The 21,473-nt window shown below is 32.7% G+C and overlaps 1 protein-coding gene across 1 annotated transcript in view; it reads left to right on the forward strand.

The window, feature by feature from the left end:
• Nucleotides 1-1,218: 1,218 nt before the first annotated feature.
• Nucleotides 1,219-21,473, forward strand: part of LOC115883956 (GTPase-activating Rap/Ran-GAP domain-like protein 3) — a 298,089-nt gene continuing 277,834 nt past the window's right edge. The window contains exon 1 of the mRNA XM_030902380.1: nt 1,219-1,385. Within this exon, the coding sequence (XP_030758240.1) occupies nt 1,219-1,385 (167 nt within the window). The remainder of the gene's footprint in view (nt 1,386-21,473) is intronic.

Genomic DNA, 21,473 nt, shown 5'->3' on the forward strand with positions numbered 1-21,473 from the left:
AATTATTTGAATCTTTCAATTGGCGTGATTTTCCTTATTTAAAGTTAATTAACGCTAAGAAAAAAAAAGAAAGAAAGTATTAAGTGTGCCATATCATTGTACTCAGGAGACCGAGCTCTTTCAAAACCTGAAATAAAAAATGCAGGTCCGTATTTAAAAAAATTAAGTTGGCTTCTGTATCTCACAAATCATCAGCTAATTTGACAATCTAAAAATACCATCAGATAACGCTAATAAAGTGGCTATGAGAATCTGCAATTATTTTTTTGATTTTCTGAAAAGTAACGACAGGAAAAAATAAAACTGATTTTCAAAAAAATCCGTTTTTTCCAAAAAACTCATCAATCCTTGACATTTTTAAAACTTTTTTGATCGCTATCTTCGTATCTATTACGGTTTCCGAGATACCAATGCTCGTACCTCGAACTTGTAGCACCCTGTATTAAAGGTCAAAAAACTGAAAAAATCAAATAATTAATTTTTAGTTGCAAAATGGACATTAATTTCCATATTTTTACATTACAATTATTGGTCTATCCAACCATTTTTTATGTTAATTAATTCTTTTAATGAATATCTCCATTGTTAATAAAATGTATGTCCTATTCCTAAAGTCATTAGAATTAATAACCACTTGACAGACATCTTGTTCTCAATGTAGGAAATGTGTAATTCAACTTAGGAAGGCCCGACTTCAACCGAAATTTAGTTACCATAAAGCAGATATATGAAGTGTAATTGCAAAACTTTGATACAGGTTCATATGTAATGTTAAATTTAATTCTGTCCACTGATAGATATACCTAAATAATAATCTTCGTTCTATGAGTAGAGAGAAGTAAAATAAAATTTACTGGTTTTTACATATTTATGGTTTCTGTAGTATCCTATTTTTATATCTGAATATGTTTGTAACCTGACTATTTTTATTTTTATCGTTAGTAACTCATAGTTTAATTATTATTTCTGTTATCAAATTTAATATAGCACATTTCTTATATCTGACTAGATCTAGACCATGTCGAATAGCCTATACATATAATTATACATACAAAATACCTTCTCAAAATAAAAACAATATTATTCGTTACAGAAGATTTACAGCCGAAACTATTTCCCAATATTTAGTGGGTTTACAATTGTTACATTAAAACTTGTACATTAAACTAAAAGTGATAGTGATGAGATTCTACAGTATATAAAGTTACAAATAACGTAATGCTCTGTTTCGACATGCGATTGGTACAGCGACTTCGTGGCGAGAAACGGGATGATTCGTCTTCCAGAGATCGCTCGAAAAGTGTTTGTGTCACTAGTTTCTTAAACAAATCTCCGAGAGATGTGAGTGCGTTCAAGCTACTTCATCGGAGGGCTAGCAGTGCTTTGTGAGTATAATTTTTAATTTAAGTGCATGCGTTCTTTTCGGTGGCGGAATATTTTAATATTATGAAGTTAACCACCGACTTAACTTAAATGTTGTATTCATTGTTTATATACATTGAACTGTTTTTTGTGACATGCTACAATTATATTTTGTTTTATTATCTAGGATTTATTTGTTTTTATTTTCTAGGATTTGGAATATCCGGTTTATTTTTACGGCTATTCATATACAGGGTGGTTCAAAAAATCTGTACTCTTGAGGAGACACCTCTCGTAAAAATAATATTTATTTTTCATATTAATATAGGTCCGGTTCTGCTTTGTTTCCACAACAGTTTGTAGCTACAGGGGGTTAAAAATCTTCATATTTTTTCGATTTATTATAATTTTCTTCTAAGTGCTTTTAGCGATTCGAATGAAATTTTGAGGGTAAAAATTACTATAAGTGCGGCATATTTGATTGCTAAAATAGGGTCGACATATTCACCAGGAACATGCATAAGGGTTATTATTAGAATATGTGCCCCACTGACTGTTTCTCTTGTTATAAAAATTGTGTAGGCCGTTAAATGCTCATTAAAAGTTGTCTCTTGATATTTTGTAGATTTCGGTCTCCTTGATGAGATAAACGGAATTTAATAAATTCGCCTTAATTCAATTTTATTCTAATAGCAACCTTTAAAAAAATTAATGTCATTAACTTGTCAAAATGTTAAATAAATACTTATCGATTCCTCATTAAAAAATATGAAAAAAATCCTATAAACATGGGCGGAGACAAAAGCATAGTATTAAAGTTACAAGATCTTAAAACTTTTAAAAAATAGTCCTTTTGTAAATATTTTAAATAACATTATTTTTAGCGAAATTAGATATAAGTAGCACTGTACATCAGTTTTATAAATTTTAATAAAATTTAGCAATAAATGTGTAAACATTAAATAAATAATTTATTTAAAAAAAAAATCTTATTTTTATTTTAATTCTATTAATTACGTTCAATAAAATTGAGTGTATCTCATCGAGGAGATAGAAATGAACAAAACATCAAGATACAACCTTTAATCCGCATTAAATGACCTACACAATTTTGATAATAAGAGAAAAAATGTCAGAGGCGCACATATATTTTTAAATATTCTAGTGATAACCCATATGTACACATAATAACTTTTACCCTCCAAATTTCCTTCTAATCGTTAAAAGCACTAGGAAGAAAACTATAATAAGTCGAAAAAAATTAAGACTTTAACCTCTTAAAGCTACGAACCAAAGCAGAATAATTGTTATGAAAAATAAATCTTATTTTTACGTTAGGTGTCTCCCCACGAGAGATGGCACATGTTTTTTGAAACACCCTGTATAATTTTAAATAAAGACTTCTTGGCACTAAAGGAAAATTTAGATCTTAAAAAAATAAATTAAATAAAACAACATTAGTAGTAAAATCACAACAATTACCACAAGATTTCAATTTTCCCATTTTCAGGTCCTTAATTACTGATGTGTCTTTCTTTACTAAATAGCGAATATAATATAACAAATTCAACTACTATCGTAATATCTTCTATACTACAACTGATATAAAATATAGTTGCTGGTTGATCATAATGTCAGACTCTAGCAATGTTCCGAAAATCTCTTCTGACATTTAGGTATATTTAATATTTTTTATTTTTCTAAAATAAATCACTCAATCTGTTTTTCACTTGAAATGACAAGATAAGCTTCTGTTCGAATATATTTAAGGCCCTTAGCTAAAATTTAAAATTTATATTTTGGGTTTCAACTTAAACCTTCTTACGTCAACATTTTATAAAGATTACAGAATTAGGAATTAGGGTTTTAAATATATGGCTTAAACTAGGTTAACATAATTTAAGTCTTGTTAAGAAATAATAAAATTCATAATTAAATTTTTAAACGGTCATCGGGGATCAGTTTTCATACAAAAATTAAAATTTATGTGTTTCTAAAATAATATGGAGTAATAAGACATAGGTGAAACATTCGAGGAATTTGATTCAGAGAAAAAATTCACAAATATTTAACTATTCATAAATTATTAATATAGAATGTACTGAGAGAGAGGTTAATCACTGCGACCTCTCTTAAATGTCTATTGTGTCTCCCTTTCTTAAGTTATAACTCATTATACATGAGGATTTTATTGTTGTAAGGAGGACAGGGTATTTCCCATCCCCTTCTGACAACACTTCTGATGTTCTTCCTCCGAGGAGTGGACATCGACTTTCTACGAGGGTACACACCCTTCCACGGTTTGGGTTTGGCCCTCCGTGACCTTCACAGTTGAGGAGCTTGTCTCCGGCTGAGGTACCCGTGAGGTGGAGGCTGGAGGATCTGTCTCTATATTTTCCACCTCTTTAACTTGGTCTGTCCTTAGACCAGATTCCGGTGCTGTCCCGTATTTATAATAGAGGATCTATCTCTCTTTCTCTATTGCCTTTTTGGATTTGAGGTCAATTCCTATTGTCAAGACCTGTCTACCTTCCTCCCTCAAGTTGATGCCTTGCCAAGTAGATATCCTTACATTGGAGTTCTGAGCCTGGATAAAGGCTCACCAGGTAGGTGGTGTCTTTCCCTTTGCTAACTACTCATGATAGGCTAACGTGATTGGTAACTAGTATTATCTATGGCACTTGCTACATTAAAAATTCTAAATAAAATGTAAGTCAGATTATATAATTTTATTACAACTTGCATATTTAATAACATATTCGTGGACGGGTATTATATTTAAGTAGATTGCCAAGCAGCGCTAAAAGCACTTGCTTGCATGGACCTATGACGGTAAAAATAACGCTTTATTGTACAAAAAGCCAAAATAACTTCATCGACAAAGCATTTAAAATCAAACAAAAGCACAAAAAATATACAAATAGTAAAAAATATCATACAATACAAATCATACAATTCAAAAAAATTTAAGTCTTCAAAATTACTATATTAATACATGGAGATTGCAGAACATAAAAAAGGCGTATCAATAAAATTTTACAATAGGAAAATTGTAAATGGGTATAATCCTTTAAGAGTCATAAAATATTAAATACTAGATTTTTAACCAGTGTGTGAGATGATCAAAATTTCAAAATTCAAAATTGTTCGTGATTAAACATCAACAAAAAATCGTTTACCGCATATACTCGTAGGGCTCTCTCCAGCAAGTATGATTTCAGACAAAAAATGAAAGGCGACTTGATATTTAAAGGCAAATGATTGTACATTTTTTTGGCATTGTACAGTATTTAGCCTTTAACTAGTTCTGAGCTCGGGGTTGGCAGATAAGGATCGTGCTCCGCATTCCTAAGTGGATAGTTTTGAGATGGCCTTTCGGGAATAGCAGATATGTGCTTGCGGAGTAGACCAGAGTTGGATTGTGTGCGTTCTTTAAATATATTGGCGAACGTAGCGGTGTTATGTTATCCTGGATACCAGGATACAAGGTTCACATCAACGCTATTAATAGAGCCAGAACTCTTCTGCGGTGCTGCAAAGTCAGCTAAAAGGATGACCAACAAATTTTTAGAATAGTGGAGACATTTGCCAGGGCAGAGACAGGCGAAAATCTCATAGTAGACCATTTGGCAAAATTTATGACAGACCGATAAGCAAAGAAAAAAGATAATCAAGACTATCAAAACTAGTGGTTTTATTAACAGGGCGTTATATGCTTGGTGCTTTTCACTTGATTTCAACAAATTTCGACCGCAGCGCACTCTACGGCAGAAATCAGAAATTATTAATATATAGTTCACGCCACCGCGCCGGCGCCGCGCCACGTGCCGTCATGTCGATCGCATTAAAATAATATTATTGAAATCGGGGTTTGGTCATAATATTTAAGTATTTTAGTTTTTTGCTAGTGCAGTTATTGAGACTATAAAACACTCAGGTTTGTGTGATGTAACGCTGTTTCGGGTAGTAAAAAATAAGTGAAAAAGAATTCTCACTAGGAGTCTTGCTGGAAAGCGTAATTAAGGCGTTGTTGGATGCAATAACATTCAATAACTCAACTTTCCTGGATATTCACCTCTCCCGAACGAAACATTTTATAGCTTCATCATTTATTACACCGATTTTATCAATAGCAAACATGGATCCAAGCAGTTCGACGAAACAACTGAGTAAACAAAGTGCTCGTTACATAATCAAAAAATTAAATAGATATATACTATGAGAGGATGAAATATAATTTGTGTGTGTGTGTGTGTGTGTGTGCGTGTGCAATATTAATGGTATAATTTTTTAATCAACTAGTGATTAAATGTTTTATGAACATCTTCTAAAATTATAATTATGTACCTTTAAAAAAATTAGTTATAGCCGAAATAGCTCCAAGTATGCCCCACCAGCAAAACCGGTGATAAAACTATGCTCGCTACCGTAGTTGAACTCATCTATTTTTTTTAAATAATAAATAATAAATGGAATAATAAATTATAATGCAAATTTAACCTTTTGAAGATATCAAAATATTTACCTTTTTATTTTTTTGTTTAGAATTTCCACAAATTATATTTTCTAACACTTTTTGAATAATTATATACTAATTTTTTCGTTTACTCGCCATTTAAACCCATGTATTTTGTGTGTATTCGTTATTTTCGATATTCTCCGGCGGTGGCAGCACTGGCGGAGAATGCACAAAGTCTATAGGCATAATAGGTATCTAAAGCTGGTGAGATTGACGTACGAAGCCAGAAGCCCAAGTGAAGATTTTGTCAATCTGAAGAAGAAACGACAGGTCGCATTTTATGTCAGACAAAGAGTCATATGAATGGTTCAGTGTCAAGTTATTATACTTAAGAAGGATGGGACTGGAAAGTATAAGCTAAAGATCAGAAGAGGATCACACGAAATCTAAAAAGATAGGTGGAATAGATCGATAGTCACCACAAAAATTTAATCTAACCCAATATTACGATTTTTAGTTATTAATTAAGAACTGACAAATCCTAAAAAGCTCAAAAAATAATTTATTATTGCAAGAAATAAAAAATAGTCCTTAATTATTTACATTTAGTTTTTAATGTTCTTAGCCCTTCATTTCACTTTTCTTAAGAGTTTTAGGTGGCAGGAAGGTGAAGTACTTTGTACTTAGCAATTCCTTTCAAATGATGATGGTGTCGTCGGCCAATATCCACACTTCACCAAAGACGGGGACGGAATTAAATATTCAAGAGTTTTTTCGCTCTATTTTTAAACCGAATTGCGTCGCTTGGATATTTTTTAATGGGCGAGACTATATTTTTGCCGAATATTTAATAAGGTGATTATAAAATTAAAAGAGATCAAAATTATGGGTTTTTGTGAAGATAAATTAAGGTGTATAATTTCACATTATGTATACAGGGTGCTACAAATTCGAGGTACAAGCATTGGTATCTTGGAAACAGTAATAGATACAAAGATGGTTAAATTGGGGCAAAGTTGCGCTTTGGGATGTTCACTAAGATGCCATCAAAAAAGTTTTAAAAATTTGAAGGATTGCTGAGTTTTTTTGGGAAAAACTGACTTTTTTGTTGTCGTTATTTTTTAGAAAATTACAAAACTAATTGCACATTCTCTTGACCACTTTATTAGGCCTATCTGACAGTATTTTTAGATTTTCAAATTAGCTCACAATTTGTGAGATACAGAGACCAATTTATTTTTATTAAATACGGACCTGCATTTTTTATTTCAGGTTTTGAAAGAACTCAGTCTCCTGAATACAATGATATGTCACACTTTATACTTTTTTTTGTGTTTTGAATACCTTAACAACAGAAAAACTATTTAATTATTGTTTAAAATAATTTCAAATCCGACTCTGGTTTTTTAAATTATTTAATCTGATTATATTCATCGCAACAATAACTAATTACTAATTATTAACATTGAATAAGGAAAATCGAGCCAATTGGAAAATTCAAATAAATAATATTCAGGTCAGCAATTTAAAGATATTATTTTTAACTTTTTTTTATTGTGAATTTGGAAATCTCAGTGTGCGACCTAATAATATGCATAATATCAATAAATCAACTTTACAATTAACTACAAATTAATTTCTAATGCTTTTTACATGTTCCAAAGGGTTATCACCATCCTTATTGCACACATTTATTTTTCGTTCAATTTTATTTATAGCTCTTTCTATATGAACTTTCTTCTTATACTTCCGAATGCATTTTGCAATACTCCTTATTATAAATGTTAAAATATATTTTATTGTATGTATTATATTATATTTATACGTATTATTTATTTTATATTATTTTTTATTATTTTTTATTATTTTATTGCATTTGATTTTCCACATTCAATGTTTTGCTCCACGTCATTGTTAAGTTTGAAAGATTATGAATATTGGAACGATGAATAGATTAAATATTTAAAAAAACAGAGCCGGACTTGAAATTAGTTTAAATAAATTATGTTCAAATGTCCGAAACAAAAAAAATATTAAGTGTGGCATATCATACTCAGTAGACCGAGTTCTTTCAAAACATAAAATAAAAAATGCAGGTCCGTATTTAAAAAAAATAAGTTGGCCTCTGTATCTCACAAATTGTCAGCTAAATGGAAAATCTAAAAATACTATCAGATAGGCCTAATAAAGTGGCCATGAGAATGTGCAACTAGTTTTTTGATTTTCTAAAAAATAACGACAGGAAAAAATAAAATTGGTTTTCAAAAAAATCCGTTTTTCCCAAAAAACTCAGCAATCCTTGAAATTTTAAAAACTCTTGCGATTGCATCTTGGTTAACATCCGAAAGCACAACTTTGCCCCAATTTAACCATCTTTATATATATATATTACGGTTTCCGAGATACCAATGCTCGTATCTCGAATTTGTAACACCCTGTATATAAAATTTATCAGTTGGTTTATTTGAGAATATACTTAACTACGAAGAAAATTAATAAAAAAATTACTTAGCTCGAACAATCTTGACAAATGTCGAGAAATTTCTTCGCTTACATGTCCGAACATACAGATCATTATCAATATACAAGGTGAGTCTTAAATAAGTGCATTTATTTTTAGGGGTAGTATATTTCGACCTCAGGAATACGTCTATGAGGTACTTTTCGCGATTTTTTTTTAATTTTTAGAATTTATTGAAAAATTTTTGGGATTTTTTTTTATTTTTAGTTAAAGAACATATTATCTTGATAATAAAGCTACATAGGTAGATTAAATTTACAAGAAAGAAAACACAAAGTTCCAGTTGTTCCTAAAATTAAAGGCGATAAAGAGAAAATACGTTTTTTTTATCGAGATTTACGATCACTTAAAATATTTGCACTTAAAAATTCGTATAAACCTATGTTCTAAAATACTTCGTTTCGGAGATATAGGGTATAAAACTTTTATTTTCAATTTGATTTTTTTAATAATTGCTGAACTAAATTGGGTATTTGGATGAAAATCATTACCTGTTGGTTTTGAAGAACATGAGAAATTTGATTTCGATGTCAATATTCCTCCTACTTGTAGGGGACGCCACCTACATATTTTTAACTGATTTGAAAAATAATTATATAACTTTTGTCCGTACCTGTATAAAATTACTGAAAGACCAATTATATATTTCTGTATTTTTTTACGTGAAAAATGTCTCTTGGTAAAAATCGCTATTAGCAACCGTTTTCAAGATATTTGGAATGAACTTTGAATAAGAAGACTAAGGAAGGAGCATAATGCTATCCATGTATTCATGCATGGTGGGCGGAAAAAGCACCATAAAAGCACTCTAGGGTGGGGATCCTTGACAGTCCTGTTTGACGATTTATTTGACACATTTGAATTTGATTTGAAATTTTGGGGATTTGTCAGTTTTTACGGAGCTTATTTTATGTTATTTATTATTTATTCTAATACTGATAGTTGTATAAAGGTAGTAAATCTAGATGGAAATTGTGGCAGAACTTAAATTAACAGTGACACTATTGCGATTTATCGAAAAAGATTCTAAAATAGTTGGTTGTGTAGCGTACGGTAGATCTCGGCAAAAATTGAGTGAAATAATGGAACAACTTTTCGCTAGCAAGTGACTATATAATATACATACGTGTAGTAAACCGATCATTTATGAAATTCACTTAAATTAATTCAATTATATATTTTTCTTGCATTTTAGCTTTTATTTATTACTTGTCAAAGATTAGATGTCAAAGAATTTAGATACGTTAATTTGACTTACCTGCTTCAGTAGCGTATCGGATGTTTGTGTTAATAAATACTTATTATAACTTATCTATTTTTATTAGAATTATATATTTTTATAACAATTTTAATAACTACCAACATTTATTCACAACGTAAAATAAAACAACAAATTATTGAGTCTACCCCACGTCTACCCTACATCATAGTTTTACATTTATTAAATAAAATTAGAACGACACTGATAAACTGGAATTTAAGTCGGCTATATTTGAGGCCCATCGCGGTGTACCTAAGATTTTTGATATGCTCCTTCCTTAGTCTTCTTATTCAAAGGGAATGAAAATAGTCAATATATGTCATTATTAAGAAAAAATAAGCATGTTGACTATAGTCTGTCTAACGACAAGATCCTTGACTGTGATAGATTTGTCTTTTTAATTTCAAAGTAGTTTATTATATTTTACAAGGAAATAAGTTGGTACAATTGGAACGCATAGCAGGAAATTTTAATATATTTCAAATTTGACTGACAAGTGTTTACTTCAAAATATTGTGAAAAAAATGTATAAAACTGAAAAAAAAATGATCGAGTTATTTTATTTAATAAAACGGTATGTGTTAATACAAAACAAACAAGAACAAAACACCGCATACCAAAAAAATATAAAAAAAACTATTTCTTATTCTCAAGGTTCAAGAAACATATAACTTCTTTATCAATATAACTTATGTACAGGGTGGGTCAAATTCGACGCTTTTAATTGGAAACACCCCTTTCTATAGGTGATAGACGAAAACTAATACCGGTGTCTGGAGCTCAATTTTCATCAAAAACATGATGGTGAGAACCGCACATCAATATCTGTTACCGTTTCGGAATTACGGGGTGTTTTTCAAAAATGTGCATTTTTAACAAATCTATTTTTGTATTTTGTATTTTGTATTTCTATGAAAACATTTCCAAAGCACCTTTTTCCGTAGTATTTAATGGTTTAAGTATAATTTTTTTAAAATTAATTATTTAAGATTTTTCAACAGAAAAATTTATTTTTTATTTGGGACATCCTCTATATTTTTAATTAACTGAAAAGAATTTAAATTTACCTTTCCAAAAAAATAGAACACTTGATATTTTGTTATAATCCCCTTCGAAATACAGAATTTTAAAAGTTCGTCACTTTTAACTAGTAGGCTTTGGACCCCTTATTGATGATATGTCCTTAATGGAACTCGAAAACATATTTTTCCAGCAAGACGACGCACCGCCTCTGAACGCTGAAGTTATCAGCAAATTTTTGCAGCCAATTTTAAAAACAATTGAATAGCTAACCAAGATCCCAGCCGTTGGCCGTCGAGGCCGCCTGACTTACTGCCTACAGATTTGTTAAAAATGCATATTTTTTATTAACACTATTTTTATTAACTATTTTATTAATAATAACACTTACCAAATTTTATACCTTAAAGGTTGATTAATTAACTTTAATCTTAATTTTTTTTAAACCAGTACCTTTGGACATTATTTTTCTGCAATACTAAAATCCATTATTTACCTACCGTGTGATGTCGATATTTTACAGCTACTCCAGTTTTTAGTATACGTTTAGTACGACCCTCGTACCATATACGAGATGCACTTATCTACGATGAGATGGTATACAAACTTTATTGATGGTAACTACTTTATTGGTGTATAAGACTTTCTGCCTGGGCAGCGAGTATTAACTATAAACTGTGATCTGGGTCTACAGTTGGAATTTCAAAACAGTTAAAAAATGTAGGTGGCGCCCTCTACAAGTAGAAGTCATATTGACATCGAAATCAAATTTCTCATATTAAAAAAACCCACATACTAATTTTTATCGAAATACCGAATTTAGTTTGGGTTAATTTAGTTCATAAATTATTAGGAATTAATCGAAATAAAAAAGACACATGTAAAATGACAAACATCTACACCCTTAAATAAAATTAGAACGACCATCTCCAAAACAAAACATTTTAGGTCATACATTAATACGAATTTCTTTACTTATTTTTATGTGCAGAATATGCTGCCGAAGTTTCCGGAGTACAGTTCGGACGAGTTCGGACCACCTTGTATATGAAGCTTTTTGTAGATGTCACTCTTTGCATATTAGAGAAACAGAGAAACCTAAAACCGTTAGACTTAAAGGACAACTCTGTAAGAATGCAGAACTTGGAGAGACTACAAAATCGGACATAACCGAGCACATAATATAGGCTAACGATTTTCGTCAAAAATAAAAGATTAGAAAAATGTTTTCAAAGCAATACCTTATAAACTTAAATTTGAGCGTCTTCAGCCATAGCAACGTAGAAAATTCTAAAGTTTAGCGCTCCCTTATAGAATGGAAAAGATCGATCCAACAAAAATACGGTCAAAATGGTGTAAAATGAATAAGCAACACACAATTTTTTTCATTCATTGTCGATTAAGCCAGGCTTAGAAATATAATGTTAGTTGAAGTTTGGAATTAATAGTAATTCAAAGTAGTATTCAAAGTATTAATAGTAAAGAAACGAGTATTTGATACGCATCAGAAGATGGTCACGAAAGGCGTTTTCTTTCATGAGCTTTTCTGTGACTGAAAAGCCCGATACGTGATGTTGTCTGTCTACCGCACTCCGGACATTCAAAAATCTCATTGCTTTGTTGCCTCTTTACTTTTTGGTTGTCGCTGTTAACTGAGTTTACAATTCTTCTCCATTCCGTTCTATTGTGAGTTGCTTCTTCCCACTCATTCTGCATGTTAATCCCCTTTAAATTTTCGTGGAAAATGTCCTTGTATCTTTTGAGATGTTCACTCGGCCTCCGTCTACAAGCTCGCCGTAAAGCAGAGATTTTGGTATGCGGTTTTCTTGCATTCTGCATACGTGACCAGCCCATCTTAAGCGGGATTTTGTAACCATGACTTCGATACTCCAGAAGTTTGAAAATAATCAAAATTTAACTTTCTCAAAACGTCGCTACAAAATTGAATAAAGACAATGCAAGTTATCATTTTACACAAAGATTTGACAAAGTAATTTGTAGCAAAATAAAAACACTAAATCACCACAATACACCAAAACACTTTTACTTTTACACTGGACGCGCGTTTCGCTAACCATGTTAGCATCATCAGCAGATGATTATAAACTCAGTTCAGTTTATAATCATCTGCTGATGATACTAACATGGTTAGCGAAACGCGCGTCCAGTGTAAAAGTAAAAGTGTTTTGGTGTATTGTGGTGATTTAGTGTTTTTATTTTGCTGTGTAACACCAAAGGTTCCAACCATCAACTGTAATAAAGTAATTTGTAGTAAAAAGATATTTATAGTAAAAAAATGAAGTAAAAAGACATTAAAATTTTACACAAGATTTGTTAAATAACCTTATTTCTTCGCTATTAAAATGTAGGACTTGTTAATTCCAAATTAAACGAAACCTATTTTCTCCTGGTTTATAAAATACGCTGCTGCTGCAGTGGTTATTAATGGGGTTCAGCCTATTTAAGCAAATTTCTAGTCCAATGAAAATTGGATTTAGTCTCGTGCTCGTTTAATACGAAGTATAAACAGTGTCTGCAAACAAACTAAAAAGTATATTCGGTACAAAGCGGAATTTCAATATATGGAAATCCACTTTATAACGATTTTTCATTATACGGGATATTCCAGAATGATAACACGCGAGTTGATTAATCACTGCGATCTTAGAGTTCTATTGTATCTCCCTTTCGTGACTCATAACTCATCATAGCCCGTACCTGAGGCGATTTTACAGAGTTGGCTCATCTCCGATATCATAGTTCATGTCGCGAGTGGTTGCCTCAGTGGGGCGTACTCAATAATGAAGTGTTCTGGCGTTTCCCCATTTTCCCTGCAGAAACTCTATTCGCCGTTGTTTCTGAGCTTCAACCTACTGAGCTGTTCGCTAAGGAGACAGCGTCCTGTTAAAAACCCCGTGAAAATCCAAAGATTGTTCTTATTTAAATCAAGGAAAATCACAGGTTCTGAGAAATTTCTTCGAGTATCTTAGACCGTTGGAGGACTCCCAATCGAGGTTACGGTATCAGTACAACACGCGATGGTATGATCTCAAAGCTAAACATTCTTGATATGTCATCCACTGAGAGATGGGGGAGTGGAATTTTTGTTTTGGTGGTTTTTCAAGCTCCTGAGCTGACAATTCTCTCAGTACTATTTCTGTCAGTGACCATTCTAATCATTATCATACACGTGTCTACCGATGACAAAGTGCAGTGGTATTACGTATAGAATGACTTTCATTTTTGATGTTGCGCATGATCTCTCATGGTTTCTGAGATGCAAATGCATACCAGGTTTTGTCTTGCTGTACGCTACTCTAGTTTTGTGTACTAAGCAACCCCTTCATAAGTAATCATGGGTTTTACTATCATTGTATATATCCAGCATAAAATGTTAGGGGCGCAGCCTCATCTATTTCCCCCCAGTCTTCTGCTTATCATGAGATCCTTTGTGGTTTTCCTGGTACTGTTCTTAATGTGCCTGTGCCTGTGATTCTTTTCAAGTTTTTTAGACTTTTTAGACTTGCATGCTTTTTGTGAATGACGGTTGCCTCAGTTGATGCTCAGCCCGAAAGTCCTGCACCATTTATCAGTGATACGGAGTCCTCTTTGGATAATAACACACAGGATGCCTTTATTTTTCCCCAAGCGATCATGACTAAGTCATCGGCATATATGCAGTATGCAGTATATGGCCGCTAGAATTAATTTTTCTATAGTCTCCTGTTTATTTTATTCAAACAATTTACTGGAAATATTGTGATTAGACAAACATCTTTAAAATTTATAATATATATATATTTTAAGAAAGAAAGTACCTACAGTACATATATCCTTCTGCTCGTTTCCTAAGTCATGAGGGTCGTGACCTCTTTGGAATACCTCTATTTCCCTTTCTATTGACTTCTTCAGATTTATCGACCTTCAGCCTGGTAAAACGATACGTGAAGGGGTCGGGCCGATCTGTGACTTGTTTGATTTTATCAGACCATCTCATAGGCGATCGGCCTCTACTTCTCTTTCCCTGTACTTCTCCCATCACTATAAGCCTGTCTATATTGTCATTTCGTCTTCCAGCCACGTGTCCAAAACACTGCAACACCATGCATAATGATGATAGTCTGGTGGTTACACTTAATTCTTCCAGTATCGACTGATTAGTTCTCCTCGCGATCCATGGAATTCTAAGCAATCTCCTGTAGCACCACGTTTCAAAGGATTCAATATATTTGCTTTCTTTGACTCTAAGTGTCCACGATTCTAAACCGTATGAGAAGATTGAAAAGACCAACGTTCGGACCGGATTTATTTTAGTGTTTTTGGTTATGTATGATTTTTTCCATATTTTGGTAAGTCTCAGCATCGCACTCTTGGCCAAGGCTATTCTTGTTTTAACTTATTTCTACGCATCCGCCCAGGTTGCTTATTATTGACCCCAGATATGTAAAGCTGAGGCCTTTCGAGATCGTCAAGCAAGTGAGTCCTGTTTACGACGTTAGGCTTATACACTATCATTAGTTTTGTTTTGGTTCTGTTTATTGTTAGACAAAACTTTCCACTCTCTCGCTCTATTCTGTTTAAGAGAACCGCCATTTGTTTCTCCGTTGCAGTACATATGGTGGTGTTATCAGCATAGCGTAAGTTGCTTGTTCGATCTCCTCGAATAATTAATTTACGCTATGCTGATGACACCACCAAAGAGGCAAAATTCCAAGTGTCTCTTAATACGTAGAAATTAATCCTTACTTGCGATAGCCTAATATGTTTCTCAGCCTTAGCGGAAAATATAGCATATATTTCATTAATAGTTAATTCAACAAGAATAATAGTAATGTTTATGGTAAACACCAAAATAAATAAAGAGTCTACCTAATAAATAATTAATGTAAGTATGTTTCCTAGTAAAACTGAAATAAAAAAACTAACACCCGAGTGGGCGCGTCTGAAATTTTGTACCGCAATTTTACTAATTTCGTTAAAACAAAATATCCATTGGACGTAGGTCGATGGTGCCATTAAATAGGTTTATTTAGGGATATTTGACAGCCTGGGTTGTAATAGTTGCGTATCCAGCAATTTCAATTCAGTAGCAATTTTGTCGTAAACCTGGCAACTAGAGAAGTGGCGGTACTCCGTGCCGCTACGCGCCCTGTCATGTAAGTGAGACAGTTATCATATTATTTGATTATTTTGCTTTATTTGGTGTAATTTTAAATTGTTATTAATTAATAATTTTTCGATAGATTTATCTCTTAAATATATGTTATATAGCCTGTAGTAATGACGGCAAGGGACAGTATAAAAATTCTTCCCAGAGATTTCCAAGTTTTCCTCGCTAAATATGTTTCAGAGATAAAGGTACTAGTTCAAGACAATAAAAAGCGAGTTGGTCCCTGCCATGTATGTGAAACCTATAACAGCGTTTTCAGATGGAGCGGAGCGTCCGCGACAGACCGTCCGCGACTTCGAGCAAGTACCATGAGTTTATATGAACGATTTCACATGGGTGTTCGGAAGCGTCCGGATCAGCTATATTGAAAAAACATCCGCATCCATCTGAAAGCGCTGTAAAACTACTAGTTTTTACAACTAAGGCAACAAAATGAACACAGAACAAACAAAAAATGTAATATAACAAATACCCTGTGAATGCGATAAATTTTACATTGGTGAAACATCTAGACCCTTAAATGTTAGAATTAAAGAACATAAAGATTATTTAAGAAAGGGAGATTTTCACAAATTCAAAAAGATTTGTCAGCATTCATGGGACACAGGGCACAGAATAAATTTTAATAACGCCAAAATTATAATGAAAGAAGCGATAGCCTCTAAAAGAAAAATAAAAGAGGCTTTTTTAATTCAATCTAATAAAAATAAATGTATTGCTCATGCATCTGTAGATGTTAGTAATGTATGGCAATCGCTTCTTTGATTTTAAAGAACATTACATAAATAAACATAACATACGTGAAATTTAAAATAATCATACAGAAAGTTTGGTTTTTGGTTTTACCTTATTAAGTAATTATCAGGTAGTAATTGTTAATTTTGCAGTTTAACTTAATATAATGTCATTTTAACAGAACGTCAACGATTTCTTGTAGACGTATCTGTTTTAAAAGAAAAAAAGTGTTCTCGAATAGTTCAATTTAAATATTTTAAATAGTTTTTTCTTCTTGATTCCTTATATTTTTTTGCTTTCCGACGACGGAAAGAAAACTTTCCGAAACGTTAAGCATTTTTTTCTTTGTTAGGCAAATTTTTATTACTGTAACCACAACTTCTGACAAGCAGCGTCCGTTTAGGTTTAACGCCAGAAGTGTTTACAAAAAATAACTATTTTATTTTGTAGATTTTTCTTGCAGTGCAGTGGCGAAAAACCCATAAGGATTTTTTTTGGATAGGTTAGGTTAGGTTAGGATTCAATAGTTCGGTATGATTCAGTTTTTGTTAGATGGCAAAATTATATTTTTTTTAATTTTAAATAATAAAAATGTTTCGTTCGGTTCCTTTTTTATAATATATAAGTTTTTTATGTGTTAATAAAGTAAATATCTATTAAAAATGTTGCTTGTTAGTGTTTAGCATGCTAAATTTTACAATAAAATATTTTATATTACTGATTAATGGTAAAACATAAATGCGGTACGGATTACCGCTACGCGCCGGGTCGTGTTATTCTAAAGTACGGGTCTGCCCGAAGCTTAAACAAATACATGCTGTTGCATCTTACTTCCAAGTCAACAATACAATTTATGGCTACAAAGATGATTTGCCAAGGGATTCTCCATCTCGTGAGTGACAGCGAATGTATAAGTGAAATTTTTTGAAACCCAGACCATAAATTTCTCGGTTGTAAAATTCAAGTACTGTCTTTGATATTTTTATACAGTGTGGCGCACTAAATTCGCCTCGGTTGATTACACGAAAACGGAAAGATGTGGAAACAAAATATTTTAGGAGTATATGTGGGGAGACAATGTGCTCAATTTAAAATTATTTTGAAATATACAGGGTGTTTAAGAACTAAGATAAATACCAAAGTTATATTTTTTCTTATGGAACACCCGGTATTTTATTTCATTTTTGGATTCTTGGGCCCAAAAAAAGGCATTGATTATAAGGGTAAAATATAATCTGCAACTCCCAGTGGACGATATGCCAAGAACGTACAACTTTGACAAACATGTCAATGTAGTATTGAGCAATAAGAAGGATTGGAAGAGCGAAACGCTTGCCCAGCAGTTAAAAGACCATACCATAACTTGGTATACTGATGCTTCAAAACCAATACGGGAACAGGGATCGGAGTGTTTGGGCCGAGAGCTAATTACTCCGAACCAATGGGCACTTACCCTAGTATCCTACAGGCAGAAATCTACGCTATCGAGAGATGCGTACAACTTATCTTAGATAGGAACTATCGGAAACAAAGAAATAGCCATCTTATCTGATAGTCAAAACTGGCATTAAAGGCGATCAACTCAGTATCAATCAATTCGAAATTCGTCAAAGAATGCATAGAGAAGCTGAATAAATTAGGCAAAGAAAGCAAAGTCCTCCTACACTGGGTGCCTGCTCACCAAGGGATAGAAGGCAATGAAAAAGCAAATAATCTAGCTAGGAAAGGAGCGAACACTCCACTAACTGGACCAGAACCGTTCTGCTTTCCAAGTGGTAACCAATTCAAGGCGGAACTCAAGAACTTGGAAGATTCCATCCGCAACCTGGAATGGAAATCTTGCAATGGTCTAGGACACTCGAAGAAGTTTCTGAGGGCTTATGATCAAGAAAAATCACAGATCTTCCTGGGTCTGAGTAAGAACAATCTTCGGATTGTCACGGGGTTTTAACAGGACACTGTCTCCTCAATGAACACCTCAGTAGATTGAAACTAAGAAGAAACGGCGAATGCAGATTCTGTGGGGAAGATGGTGAAACACCAGTACACCTCATCACTGAGTGCGCCGAGACGACAACCATTCGTGCCATGAATTTTGGGTACGACTGATATTGGAGATGGAGAACTACCCTCTATAAAACCGTCCCAGATACTGGCTTTTGTCAAAGCCCTGGGACTGTATGATGAGTTATGATTCAAGAAAGGGGGACACAATGGATCTGTAAGGTCGAAGTGATTAACCCCCCTCCCACTCATTCTAAATTCTAAAAAAATTCTAAAAGGGTAAAATATGTTTAAAATCTTTAGTTTTTGATATATTTAAAGATATTTAAATTTGCATGCTACAATAGAATATACTATTAACACCCTGTACATTACTTTTCAGAATTAATTCTTATGCTGAGTTTAAAGGTAGAGAAATAAACTTTACTGGAAAATGGTATTGATTCCTTAAATTTATTCTGGGCTATCAAAAGTTGCTGATCTATTTTAAGGATATATTTTATATAAAAACTTTGTTATTTCAAACGTAACACCCTGTATTTTTTTTAAATAAATCGAACCAGTTTCAAATGCTCTTTCAAACTATAGTTTCCTATACCTATCTAGCTCAGATTTTGAATAAAAAGCGATTTTTAAATAAAATTGCAATCAAGATGGCTTGGGTCGCCATGGCAATTTTCTAGTGACAGTAAATAACTATTTTCAAAGTCGACATTAGTTTATGGACATTATTATTTATAATATTTATATATAACAGTTTACTTAAATTTACCTACAATAGTTTCATAAGTAAGTATTCATTATTATATCAAGAAAAATAAAACAGTATCTGCTGGCGGAACGAATAGATATGTTACTGTAGTGATATTATTTTGTGAGGAAAATTGCTACTTGGCCTCAAGGGCTTATGCTCAAAGATATCCAAATAGGAATTTTCCTAATAAGAGTTTCTTTGAAAAACTTCTTGTCCTATTTCGCCAGGTAGTGTGGTTTATAAAAAAAACTTATTAGGCAGAAATATGTCGTTGGAAATGAATAAAATGAATTTGCCGTAATTGGCACTTTTATAGAAAATCCATGTATCTACAAGTCATCGTAAAATAATTCAAAGACTACTTCTTCGTTTTTCTTGATAGAATAATAAACACATATTTAATAAATATTATTTATTAAATTATTGTAGATAAATTAAATAAAAGTCAACGGGTATAAATTTAAATAAGTCGATAAACTAATTTCGATTTTGAAAATAGCTACTAACTGTCACTAGAAACTTGCCATGAGAATACTAGCTAACTTGATTACAATTTTATTGAAAAATCGCTTTTTATTCAAAATCTGAGCCAGATAGGTATAGAAAACCCTAATATAGTTTGAAATAGCCATTTAACTCTGCTTCGACTTATTTAAAAAAATACATAGTGCATTTAAAACAACGAAGTTTTTATGTAAAATAAATATTTAAAATAGACCAGCAATTTTTGATACCTGTATACATTTAAGGAAGGAATAACAATTTTTTGTAAAGTTTATTTCTCTACCTATAAAACCCATCGCAAGAACTAATTCTGAGAAAAGTAATGTACAGGGTGTTAATAATCTATTCTATTGTAGCATGCAAATTTAAATATCTTTCAATATTTCAAAAACCAAAGATTTTAGACATATTTAACCCTTATAATAAATACCTTTTTTTGGATCCAAGAATCAAGTACAAAGTAATTACGCCGGCCGTGGCAATAGACAAGGCCGAATCCATCGTCGTCGCCTTGTATTAGCTTTGTTCGGGTTGTTATTACTACCGATTCTGAACTGTCCTAGAACTCTGCCGCGCATGCGCTAATGAAATAAATTCTCCGTATTTCCTTCTGCGCATGCGTATCACAGTTCTAGGATGGTTCAGAATCGGTCATAAGAAAAACCCGAAGTAAGCTATTATATCTCGGATCTGCCGACTAAATAGATTCCCGTGAACTAGTCTTTTAATTAATTCCTCTATGTCCGGATCCGATAACATACAGCTGGTACTCCCCACGCCTGCCTAGCATCAATCGCGCTGGCTGATTCATACGTAAACTAGTCTTTTATTTAGTTCCTCTAGTTCCTTTAGGTCCGGATCCGATAACATACGGCTTGCACTCCCCACTCCTGCCTAGCATCGATCGCGTTGGCCCGATCCGTACGTACGTAAATTAGTCTTTTATTTAGTTCCTCTAAATAGGCCCTGAGGAACTAGTTCTTTGAGAAACCAGGAACTAGTTCCTTTCATTCCGGAGTCGGAATAGTTTATTGGAACTAGTTCGTTCACGAACTACACACCTCTACCTTGAACTGCTAATATAGAAAATAATTCCACACTGTGTTCGCCATAATGTGGATCAACCTGCTCTCACTACCGGTTTCGGGTTCCTATCCCATCATCAGGTGAGCTTGGGTCGATTCCGCAAAATGACAAACACTGCGCAGAGTATGTAAATCCGAGTTATCGGAAAACAGCGGTGAGATATTGGGCCTGATGAATAATAAGGACCAATTGCTTTTTCTATAGAACTATCTTTGTTGGTTGTCTATTTCAAGAAATTTAAGTAAAAGCATTTGCTTAACTTTTATTCAAAACCCATTAAGTCCCGCATGGCGAGATAGCGGCCTGCGTGCAATGGTCGTACTTTCGTACAACCGAGACACACTATCGATAAGGTTAACATTACACACATGTGCATCTTGCAAACACCCGGTACTGACTAATCCCTGGGCGCCTCGCTTACTATATATTATTTCACATAGCATTCCATCATATCTCTCATAAATCTATGTATTATGCATAATACAATCTTACATCTCTCATAAGTATATAACAAACGTGCATTTTATTCCTTCAATTGAGAATTGTTATTTAAAAACATATACATACTTTGGTTTAATTCAACTATAACATATTACA

The sequence above is a fragment of the Sitophilus oryzae genome, unplaced genomic scaffold (genome assembly GCF_002938485.1).
Source record: "Sitophilus oryzae breed Bouriz unplaced genomic scaffold, Soryzae_2.0 scaffold_2006_pilon_pilon, whole genome shotgun sequence".
NCBI lineage: Eukaryota > Metazoa > Arthropoda > Insecta > Coleoptera > Curculionidae > Sitophilus > Sitophilus oryzae.